The 12621-nt window shown below is 42.1% G+C and overlaps 1 protein-coding gene across 2 annotated transcripts in view; it reads right to left on the reverse strand.

Moving 5' to 3' along the window:
• The window catches only part of NRIP3 (nuclear receptor interacting protein 3), a 28393-nt gene that overhangs the window by 15435 nt on the left and 337 nt on the right, over positions 1 to 12621 (reverse strand). The window contains exon 2 of one of the 2 annotated variants that reach the window (XM_010829311.1): positions 12088 to 12248. In XM_010829311.1, the coding sequence (XP_010827613.1) occupies positions 12088 to 12248 (161 nt within the window). Of the gene's footprint in view, positions 1 to 12087; positions 12339 to 12621 lie in introns of those variants that run through there. The other variant, XM_010829312.1, reaches the window with a different exon arrangement.

The following is a 12621-nucleotide window of genomic DNA, read 5'->3' on the forward strand; positions in this document are numbered from 1 at the left end:
GATCCAACCAGTCCCTCCTAAAGGAGATGAGTTCTGGGTGTTCATTGGAAGAACTGATGTTGAAGCTGAAACTCCAATATTTTGGCCACCTGATGAGAAGAGCTGAAAAGACCTTGATGTTGAAAAGACCCTGATGTAGGGAAAGATTGAAGGCAGGAGGAGAAGGGGACAACAGAGAATGAGATGGTTGGATGGCATCACCGACTCAATGGACATGAGTTTGGGTAAACTCTGGGAGTTGGTGATGGACAGGGAGGCCTGGTGTGCTGCGGTTCATGCGGTCGCAAAGAGTCAGATACGACTGAGCAACTGAACTGAACTGAACATATTACAATATTAGCATAGTAGGAGAGGGGACATGATGGAGAGTAATAAGAGAATTAAGGAACAGTTCAAAAATTTTTTGAAGTTTTAAATTATATACATGTATATTTTTGATAAAATATAAATTTTAAAAATATACCCTATACATTAAGAAAGCATATAGCCACAAGAAAAACCAACTTTACGGGGCTTGAATGGAGGTATATTTTCTTCTCATATAACAAGAAGATGGAGGTAGGTAGCTGCAGGCATTAATTCAGCTGATTAACAATTTCAGGGCTATTGTTTCTGTAATTTTCATGGATATTCCCTCATGGTCTTATAATGGGTGCCCCAGCTTCCAGGCATTTCATCCACATCCAAAAAAGGAGGAAGGAAGAGGGGACTCTCTGTCATCTATCCTTTTTATCAGGAAAGCAAAAGCTTTCCCAGAAGTTCCCTCAGCAGTTTTCTGCCTGTATCTTCTTGGTCAGAATTCACATGGCCACTTCTAATTTAGCCAACTAACTCTGTCTGCCAAATTGTGCAAAAACTGAAGTGCATGTACATGTGTACATATGCACACACATGTATGCATGCTGATACCCCCACACACACCCCAATAATGTAACTTCAGTTCAGTTCAATCCAGTCGCTCATTTGTGTGCAATTCTTTGTGACCCTGTAGGCCGCAGCATGCCAGGCTGCCCTGTCCATCACCAACTCCCAGAGCTTACTCAAACTCATGTCCATCAAGTTGGTGACACCATCCAACCATCTTGTCCTCTGTCGTCCCCTTCTCCTCCTGCCTTCAGTCTTTCACAGCATCAGGGTTTTCTCTAATGAGTCAGTTATTCACATCAGGTGGCCAAAGTATTGGAGCTTCAGCTTCAGCATCAGTCCTTCCAATGAACATTCAGGACTGATTTCCTTTAGGATTGACTAGTTTGATCTCCTTGCAGTCCAATGCAGATGTAATGTCAGATTATCCAAAAACCTTAGCACCTATTTTTTTTTCACATATGCCCTACTTTCTGCATTTTAAAACAGTACATCATCTGTAAACATATGAGTCTGTGGTACAAACACACCTCAATTTACATACCTACTAATGGACATTTAGATTGTTTCTACATATCTGCCATTAGAAACAATGCTTTAATAAACAACTTTCCATTTTTCTTGAAACTCTCCTCCACTGGCTTCTAAAACCACTTTTCTATCTATTCTACATCTATATCATTTATTGGTTCTTTTGCCTCTGCTCATTTCCTAAATGTTAGTGTTCCTCATTGCTCTCCTTGGGTCCCCTTCTCACTTGACAAAACCTTTAAGGGCAATCTTACCTACTTTCATTGTGTAAATAACTGCCTTTATGATGATGACTCTGTCTCATGCCCAGCCTTTGTTTCTGAGTTTCAGATCCATAGAACCAATTGTCTCTTTGAACTTCTCCACTTAGACACCTCACAGGCACTTTCAAACTTAACTTGTCCCACTGATCTTTCCCACAAAACTTGTGCTTTCTCCCATAATCTTCATCTTGGTGAGTGAAATTCTGCTGTTTTAACACCTCACAGATTTCTCCCCATTTCTGCTGTTATAGCTAAGTTCAAATAATCTAAGACATTGTATCATGGTCTCCTTCTCCTGCAATGGTTCTCTTGCCAGCTGTATTAAACACAAAATATGCAATTTAGCATTTAAGACCTTCCACTAACTCATCCTGCTTCCCAATCTTACCTTTATTTCCTCCATGAAGGTTTTCTATTTCAGCAAAATGACCACTTGTCACATACTACCTTGAGTAAATCACTAATCTCTCTAAGTATTACTTTTTTTTTATCAGTCTCATATTCTTCATCAGTAATAAAAGAGGTATGAGCTTCAAAGTCCTGTTCCATTTTAATGTTCTGGATTACTTCCTTTCCACTAACCTGGTAAAATGGCACCATTACCCACCCACCCATTTTGATTCTTTTGATTCTCAGAAGAGAATCAAACTTCCTAACTTTCCATCCGAAGTATATCCCGAGTTGGTCCCCAACTTACAATGGTTAAACTTCTGATTTTTCAACTTTGTGATGGTGCCAAAGTAATACACATTCAGTAAAAAACATACTTTGAATCCGGATCTTTTCCGGGCTACTGCTACACAGCACAACACTCTCTCATGACACTGGGCAGAGGCAGTAAGCTGAAGTTCCCAGTTAGCCTCATGATCATAAGGGCAAACAACTTATACACTTACAACTCTTTTGGACCCATACAACCATTCTCTTTTTTCACTTTCTGTGTGATAGTCAATAAATTACATGAGATATCTGATACTTTATTATAAAATAGGATTTGTGTTAGATGATTTTGCCCAATTTCAGGGTAATGTGTTCTGAGCACGTTTAAGGAAGGCTAGGCTAAAATATGATGTCCAATAGGCTAGGTATATTAAATGAATTTTTGACTTAACAATATTTTCATCTTATGATGTGTTTATAAGGATGTAACCTCATCGTAGGTTGAGGACGATCTGTAGTATTGCTGCTTCCTCCGAAATTTATTTGGCATCGATCTACTTCTCCCCATCTTTACTACCTCCAATCTAATCCAAGCCACTGTCATCTCTTATCTGTGCTATAACAGCCCCCCTGGCTTGTCTTCCACCTCTTCCTTCACTCTTCTCCAAATCATTCTCTACACAGCAACCAGAGCAAGCTTTTAAAAATATGTGAGATAATATATTCCCCTACTTCAAAGACCTTCAATGACTTTCCATTGTTCTTCAGACAAAATTCAAACTTCTTACCATGGTCTATAGGGCTCAGCATCATCTGGTCCTTGTCTATTTCTCCAACCTCCACATACATACCATTATTGTTGTTCAGTCACTAAGTCGTGTCCAACTCTTTGTGACCCCATGAACTGCAGCATGCCAGGCTTCCCCGGCCTTCACTATCTCCCACAGTTTGCTCAAACTCATGTCCACTGAGTCAGTGATGCCATCCAACATCTCGTCCTCTGTTGCTCCCTTCTCCTTTTGCCCTCAATCTTTCCCAGCATCAGGGTCTTTTCCAATGAGTCAGCTCTTCACATCAGGTGGCCAAAGTATTGGAGCTTCAGCATCAGTCCTTTCAATGAATATTCAGGGTTGATTTCCTTTAGGATTGACTGGTTTGATTTCCTGGCTGTCCAAGGGACTCTCAAAAGTCTTCTCCAGTACTACAGTTCAAAAGCATCAATTCTTAGGTCCTCAGCCTTCTTATGGTCCAACTTTCACATCCATAAACGACTACTGGAAAAACCATAGCTTTGACTGGACAGACCTTTGTTGGCAAAGTGATGTCTCTGCCTTTTAATACACTTTGTTGGCAAAGTGATCTCTCTGCTTTTTAATACACTGTCTAGGTTTGTCATAGCTATTCTTCCAAGGAGCAAGCAACTTTTAATTTCACGGCTGCAGTCACCATAGGCATTGATTTTGGAGCCCACGAAAATGAAATCTGACAGTTTCTGTATTTTCCCTGAAATCTGACAGTTTCCACATTTCCCCCATCTATTTGCCGTGAAGTGATAGGACCGGAAGCCATGATCTTCGTTTTCTGAATGCTGAGTTTTAAGCCAACTTCTTCACTCTGTTCTTTCCCCTTTATCAAGAGGCTCTTTAGTTCCTCTTCACTTTCTGCAATTAGAGTGGTATCATCTGCATATCTGAGGTTGCTGATACTTCTCCTGGCAATCTTGATTTCAGCTTGTGATTCATCTAGCTGGACATTTCGCATGATTTACTCTGCATATAAATTAAACAAGCAGGGTGAAAGTATACAGCCTTGATTTACTCCTTTCCCAATTTGGAACCAGGTTGTAGTTCCATGTCCAGTTCTAACTGTTGTTTCTTGTTCTGCATACAGGTTTCTCAAAAGACAGGTAAGGTGGTCTGGTATTCCCATTTCATTAAGAATATTCCACAGTTTGTTGTGATCCACACAGTCAAAGGCTTTAACATAGTCAATGAAGCAGAAGTAGATTTTTTTTAATTCTCTTGCTTTTCCTATGATCCAGCATATGTTGGCAATTTGATCTCTGGTTCCTCTGCCTTTTCTAAATCCAGCTTGTACTTCTGGACGTCCTCAGTTCACATACTGCTGAAGCCTATCTTGAAGAATTTTGAGCATAATCTTGCTAGCGTGTGAAATGAGTGCAATTGTGTGATAATTTGAACATTTTTTGGCATTGCCTTTCTTTGGGATTGGAATGAAAACTGACCTTTTCCAGTTCTGTGGCCACTGCTGAGTTTTTCAAATTTGCTGGCATAATGAGTGTACTTTAATAGCATTATCTTTTAGGATTTGAAATAACTCAGCTGGAATTCCATCACCTCCACTAGCTTTGTTCATAGTGCTGCTTCCTAAGGCCCACTTGACCTCACACTCCAGGATGTCTGGCTTCAGGTGAGTGACCACACTAATGTGGTTATCTGGGTCATTAGGAGCTTTTTTGCACAGTTCTTTTCTGTAGTCTTGCCAACTTTTCATACATTTTATATACACACTCAAAATCCCTTTTCCATTCTAATGCCTTTGCACCTGCCATTCCCTCTGTCTGAAATGTCCTCCCCCTAATAACTTCAAATAGTTAGCTTGCTCTCATCATTCAAGTCTCAGTTCAAACATTACTTCCTCAAAAATATCTTCCCTGACCATACTATTTAAAAGAGGTACTCCACCTCTTACTAACATATCCCACTATTTCTTTTGTAGTAATTGTAAGTTCAGAATTATTTTGCTTATTTAGTTGTTTCTTATTTCACTCCCCCCACTAGAGTATTAACTTCACAAGGGCAAGGGCCTTGATTGTGTTGATCACAGCTATATCTCCAGGTCTTGATATAATACTGGATGGACAAATCTCTATACTTCACTTTTTCAAAAAACTTTTCTTGATCAACATCATCTAGTTCTTACTTTCAGAATTAATACTGAATGAACAAATCTCTACACTTCACTTTTCAGAAAGTTTTCTTGATCAACATCATCTAGTTCTTTCTTTCAGAATCCCTTCAATACTCATACATTACATAGTTTGTACTACTTGCATTCCCACTCCTTGAGTGTTGCTTTGTAAATTTGCTTACGTGGTTTATTTTATGTCTATTGAAATATTGGCTTTCCAAGGGCTATCTTCTACTTTCCAGATATCCTTCAAGATGCACCGCACTAGTCAGATAGCTGCTGCAGATACTATGGTGGTCTTTTGGACATAACTATCAAGTCACCTTCCTGATGTGGATCCTGCTTTATGTTTTAGTTCAACAAGGCCACTACTAACCTAAGTAGTCCCAGGTTCTCTACTGTTTCCGCTAATGTGGCTGCTAAACCTTAACCAGCATTTAGGCATCTAAATCCTAAGCAGGCAAGCTCAAATGTGAGGTCTTTGTATTCTAGGTAGCACAGCTGAGGTTAAATATTAAATATTTCTTCTAACCAGTCTGTAGAGTGGGAAGAAAAGTGAGTTGAGAGGAAGCAGGCTATACTGCAGGATACCATGGGATCATGATTTAAACAAGAACTTCTAAGGTCACCTTCTCAATCACTTACCTATGCTGCACTGAATCCACACAGAATCAGTCTAATAGATCTTTGTGGTCCATAGGATGGGGCTTCCCTGGTGACTCAGAAGGTAAAGCGTCTGCCTGCAATGCAGGAGACCTGGGTTCGATCCCTGGGTTGGGAAGATCCCCTGGAGAAAGAAATGGCAACCCACTCTAGTACTCTTGCCTGGAAAATTCCATGGACCAACGAGCCTGGTAGGCTATAGTCCATGGGGCCACAAACAGTTGGACACAACTGAGTGACTTCACTTTATAGGATGGACCAGACTGGAAAATAGAAGAAATTACAGAAGTCTGCCTTCTTTGTAGTATTTACTCTCAAAGGAGAAACCCAAGATTTCTAGCTTAGCAATAGAACACTCAGAAATAGGGGTCAGCAAATATGGCCCACAAGTCAAATCAGCCTGTTGTGTACTTTTGTAAATAGTTTTATTAGAACACAGTCAACCCCATTTGTTTACTGTCTATGGCTGCTTCTGCATTATAACAACACAGTTGAGTAGCTGAGACAGAGACTGGCCTGCAAAGCCAAAAACAATTACTATCTGGTCCTTTACAGAAAAAGTTTGCCGACTCTTGACTTAGAATATTGTTTAAAATATATGCACTTTGGAGTCAGACAAAGCTGGGTTCAAGTTAGTAAGTACCCTGCAGAGCTCTTGTGAGGATGAAATGAGATGGTCCATATGAAGCATTTAACGTTGTGTCAGGTATAGAGTAAGCACGCAAATGTTAATAATTATATGTATGTGTATATATGTATTTTAAACCCTCATGTTCAACTTAAAATTGAAGCTGATCACTTTTTTTTTTTATTAAAAGGGCATGAAATCAGCTTACTCCGTTTTCATCCTCATGTATAGTTTGTAGACAGACATGGACTCCTGACTGACTCTCACTTCAAGCCCAATATACATGTCTCTATCTGGTCTTGGAAATCTAAAGGGGCACTAATTTCTGTGCTTTCTCTTTATTTACAAGCTGAATATACAACACGTGACCCTTTCTACACCACAGAAACACAGATTATCCTTGGGATTACAGCTGCTCAAAATCACATGGGATCACCTAAGGCAATCTGTGACATTGCCCCAGGCCTTCTGTGTTCTGTCTCTACTTTTGCCTTATGACCCAATAGTCATGCTTTTTCAAAGAGAACAGCCTTATTCCTGAGACGGTGGTTTCTCAGTTACCCTTGGTGGGCTGCATTATTGTAGGAAAGGATTTATACAGGGGCAGGGAATTCAACCAGATAACCTATAAAGTTCTTATTCTGAGGTTCTTTAGGGCATGCTCTGGAAGCAGCCTCCTCTCTATATATCACAGTCAGTTGACTCTCCAGGGGATGATAAAACTCTAATCAGATGTTGTTCTCCATCACGATTGTCATACCAGGCCAGAGTAGTCACTGCTTCCACTGAACATCTCTAGTGTTGATTGACTGTAATATCTTGACACGGCATAAGCTTCTTGGTGGTATTATTCATCTTCTTATGGAACTATCTATTCAACATCTACACTTGAATAACTAATAGACGTCCCAAACTTAACTTGTTCAAGAATCAAATTCCTGATTCTTATTTCCTATCCTTAACTTGCACTTCTTAGCCATTTCAGTGTATGACAAACTTTATTCTTCCAATGACTAGATCAAAAACATTAGCGTCATTCTTGACTACTCCTTATTTCAGATCCTTAATCCAACTCTCAACTAAACTTGTCAGCTCTGTCTTCAAAAGAACCCAGAATCTGGTCTTTTCTTGTCCTCTTCACTGCTAGCACACTACTCTGAGGTACCATCATCTTTACCTAGATTACTATCTAAATGCTAACTAACCAGCTTCCTAACTAGTCTGCCTGCTTACACGCTTGCCGCCTACAGCCTAATCCACACAATAGTCTGGTTTGTGAAATGTCACATCATCTCACCCTTTTGCAAAAAGTTTTCCACCCGTTTCCCTTATCAGATTAAATATCTATACAGTGACCTATAAGGCTCTAATTACTTTGGACTCCCACTATCTCTCTGATGTTGTCTCCTATCACTTCCTCTTGCTCATTTTGCTCTGGCCACAATGGCCTTCTTATAATTCTTCAATCACATCGAGCACAATGATGTTTGAGCCTCTGCACTGGCTGTTCCTTCTGCCTATAACATTTTTCCCCAAGATATTTTGCTCTCTCATTTCCTTCAATATCTCCTATAGTGACATCTTACCAGAGATGCCTTCCTTGATCACCCTAGATAAAACAGCAAGGCTCTACTTCATCCTACCTGGCCATTATACTCTCTATTCCCTTATCCTGGTTTATTTTCTCTAGCGCTGATTACAACCCGATATAGTATATATTTACTTGATTTATTTTCTACCTTCTCGCCCACAAGAATGCAAGTTCTGTGAGGGCAGGAAACCCGTTTTGGTTCACTATTATACCTTCAATACCTAGATTATGCCTGACATGTAAAAAGTGCTCAATAAATATTTGGGGAATAAATAAATCAATTGGTCCTATCCTTCCCCCTATCTATAAACTCCTTGTATAGGTAAACTTTGTTGTTTTCTTCTGTGTGCTCCTAGTACTGTGTCCTGAACACAGCTAGTTTTCAAATAATGTTTACTACAATTAGGATTTGATCATGGCTCTGGAAATCTTCAGTTTGCCTTAGATACTGATTTATACTGCTATTTCATGCTCCTCTTCTAAAACTCCAAAGTCCTCTGGATCAAAATCTACAGCATTATGGATGTCTTGTGGCATTATGAAAAATTAATCTATAGAGTAACACCCAAGGCTGCCCTCATTGACAGAGATTCTGATCAGGAGGATCAGATACTCAGTGTATTCCTTGTGGCTGCTGTGTCTGACTCTTTTTTGACCCCATGGACTGCACCCCACCAGGCTCCTCTGTCCATGTGATTTCCCAGGCAAGAATACTGGAGTGGGCTGCAGTATTTCCTTTTTCAGGGGATCTTCCCAACCAATGATCAAACCTGCATCTCCTGCATTAGCAGACAGTTTCTTTACCACTGAGCCACCAGGTAAATCCGTACTCAGAGTACAGGGCTGGTTATTTCACAGTCGGTTGGCTTTGCTTTATTTCCTTCCCCAGCCTTTTAATTCTAGTGAGTTTTCTTAAAGCACTTGGCTATACGCAGAAGCAATCACAGATAAAAAAGCAAAACTCTCTTTTTATTCCTGAATACGTAAGGATATACCCTGATGGTCAGTACTATTATCATATAGGAAAGACAGCATATTATACCATGACATGACTATTTTTAAAAGTTGAAAAGTCTTCACCTCAATGAGAAGAATATTTATTAATCTGGTAGCTAAAAGAAAAGAAATTAGAATACACAAAGTTCCAAGAGTGATTTTTTTCTAGCTTCATCAACTTGAATAATAATAGTAAGTGAAATAAAATATTACTCACTTATATCTCTGATTTTAGTTCTTAATCTAATACACGCACACACAAACATAAGAAATAAGATTAATTTCCACAGTGGACTTTGTAGCAGCCAACTACACACAAACAGGAATAGGGCAAAGGCACTTCCCTGGGGCCAAGAGAACAAGACCACGTTTGACTGTCTATGCCAAAGACTTTCTATGTCTTTGCCAATAGAAAACAAAAAGTTGGCCGGCTGGATTCAAATAGTGAATATTATAGAAACAGCATGGTAAAAGGTAGATAATTCAGACTACTAAACAATATAATTCTAATATAGGTCACCAGTATGAAGAAAACAACCTATCTTCTCACTAGCACAAACCCCAAAGTCAGTGAGAACTAATTCATCCTTTCCCTCCTATCTTCCTCTGGTGCCGCCCCTTCCTTTTCTTGTCCCACTTCTATTGAGTTTGTACTATAGACTTATATCATCAATTTTGGGCTTCAGTAGTGGCTCAGGTGGTAAAGAATCTGCCTGTTTTGTACTATAGACTTGTCTAATCAATTTTGGTATCCTCCAAATTTCACTTCGGTGACAGAACATTGAGTCAACACTGGTCTATACTACCAGCTATATCCATAAAGACAAGTGACACAGTACTTCTAAGATTATTTCTAAGATTATTCAGAGGCAGCAGCATAAGGTCCAAGAAAGCTTAAGCATGCCACTTCACCCCAGTACTCAGAGCTCTCCTAGCCCTATCTCAGTCTGCCTAAGCATCTGTGACTGGTTCTAACTCTTCTGTGCAATCACTTGCATACTCCAGGTGTGAGAACAGTGAGAGAGTATCAGCTCCCTGGCAGTGGAGGGCAGTGGGGAGAGAAACTGTGAACCATGGGTTAGGGTCTCACAGTAAATTGCAGTGTGTCACATCCATGGCAATAACCTGCTTTGAGGATGTTTCTTCCTTCCGGCCTACTGCCTGTTCCATATTAGCAGCTCCTGTGTGGCTCAACTGAGACAGACTGGAGTCAGAAAAGCAGATGGAATTCTTCCTACACAAGGATGAAGCAGTATAAAGAATGCTTGGCAGAAGAATGGAGAGGCAGTTCCTCAGGGCTAGGAAACTCCTCGACATCCCAGGACAACCAAATGTGAAACATCTTAAATTCAGCATGAAGGGGGGAAAATTCCACACTTGACTTATTTTTCTATTACTGTTTATTGGCTCCTGAGGCTTCCAAGAACTAGGATTATTTTGGCCTGAAAGTAAGAAGATTTGTACCAGATTTGCTAAATGAATTTCGACTGCTGTAAAATGGAAGGAAGGAAGAAAAACAGTCATCTCTTTTCTAAGAATACATTTCATTTATCCACCACTCTAAGTTAGCATGAATCAGATTACCTATCCTGTGGCTTGTTCAAGTAAAACATCCTTTAAAAAACATAGCGGGATAACTGAGTAGACACCCCCTGCACATAAATAGCTAAAAATAATTCTCTATCACAATGGGGGAGGGCAAATCTGATCTTGTTATCTATGTCTCATTAGAGTTGATAAAATTTTTTAAAAAAAGAAGTGGATTCAGCAGCTCTGCCCTCTATCCCCAACATGTGGCTGGAAATGGCAGTTTCAGTGGTCCAGGCTGATACCCTCTTCCCTGACAAATTAAACATTCCAAAAGCTCAAAAATACTGGCAAAATTATACAAAGCATCCACTTCATTTAAAAGACATTTAAGTAATGCTTCATAAATTATTGCCTAGATGAATAAAGTGATTATGAACTTCAAGAAAACAAGTTAAACTACAAGAAAATTCCAGATGAAAGTACAAAACTCAACATCAATTTGGCGCAGCACCACTACAGTGAATTAAGGAGGGGAGTTTGATACAGTTCTTTAAACTAGTAACCTTTATCCCCCTATAAGATCTCCCCTATAGATAGAGGACAGTATGGTCTTTGAACTCAGACTCCAGTTCTGGAGTTTCTCCTTCTTAATGCCAAGAACAACCTTGCTAGGAAAAGAAAGAAAGAACTGCGGGAGGCCCAGCACAGATCTAGCTCCACACATTAGCCGTTGAAGAGAGGGAGCAGCCTGGCTTTCTCCCTCTATCCACTCTTTGGGGATGGAGCAGCAGGAGAGGAAAATGATGAAGAGAGGTCTGGGGCTCAGGAAACCTTCATGGTCACCCTTTTCTCTCCCCGCCCCCTCCCGTTGGAAGGTCAAGGGTAGATGAGACCAAAATCAAACGGAGAAGTAGATTTTGTACAGAGGGGAAACGGATTCAACAAAAGCGATCTGGATATGGTGACTGCCCAGGAAGCCCCCTTCCCACTTCGTTCTCTCCTCCTCACACCCGCTAGGAGTCACAAGACGGGCCAAGCAGCCTAGGAGGCAGCTGGAGCTACCCTGGCCGCGAGGCTCAAGGCCTGGGCAACCAAACTGGGCACTACGAATAAAGGAAAGGGGAGCTGAGGGCAAGAAGGCAGGGTCTCTTCTACTCCAGAGGAGAAAGAAGGGAGGAGGGTGCGCTGAAGGGAGAGCGAGCTGGAAAAGCTACTCTGGAATCCTGAGAGAAACTGAAGCAGGGGGATGCTGGATGGAGCGGAAACCCCAACAGAGCTCCAGAGACAGCGGACAGCGCTGGAGACGGAGGGGGCCGGGCCGGTGACTCAGTGAAAGCGGCGAAGGGCGGGCCCCAGGAGACCTTACAGCGCAAAGGTGACAGGCCACCTCGCGCGGGGTCCCCGAGGCGGGTGCGGCCGCGGGGGCTCACCGTGTCCTTGGACGAACCCAGCTTCTTGAGGCCGTCCAAGGGCAGCAGGTCGGCCGAGTCCTTGTGGATGAACTGCACGGCCTGCTTCATTCGGCGCTGCTGCCTCAGCGACGCCGCCTCCCGCATGTCTGTCTCCTTGCGGCCGCCCTCGGTGAGGAGCCCTGAGTAAAACATCGCTGAGGCGCCCGCGGCCCAGCGGCCCCGTCGCTCCCCGCTCCACGGCCGCCCTCAGCCTCGAGCTCCTCCAGCGCAGCGAGAGCCGCGCGCCTCAGTTTTTATACCCGAGCGTGACGTCACGCGGAGCAGTCTGTGTACGCGCCGGGGGGGCGGGGCCGGCACAGCGCCCCCAGCCTGCGCGCTGCTCCCCAGCGTTTCCCGCAGCTGCCCACCACCGCGTCAGCCGGCTGCGGGGACAGTGGGGGCGAGGAGGAGTGGCCCTAGCGGGACTGACCCGGAGAGCCAAGAGTCTACTGCGGCCACTTTACCCAACCGGTCCCTCCCGTTGTAGGTGCCCAGCATCCCCTGGACCGAGAT

Source organism: Bison bison, unplaced genomic scaffold (genome assembly GCF_000754665.1).
Source record: "Bison bison bison isolate TAMUID 2011002044 unplaced genomic scaffold, Bison_UMD1.0 scf7180017864503, whole genome shotgun sequence".
Classification (NCBI taxonomy): Eukaryota; Metazoa; Chordata; class Mammalia; order Artiodactyla; family Bovidae; genus Bison; species Bison bison.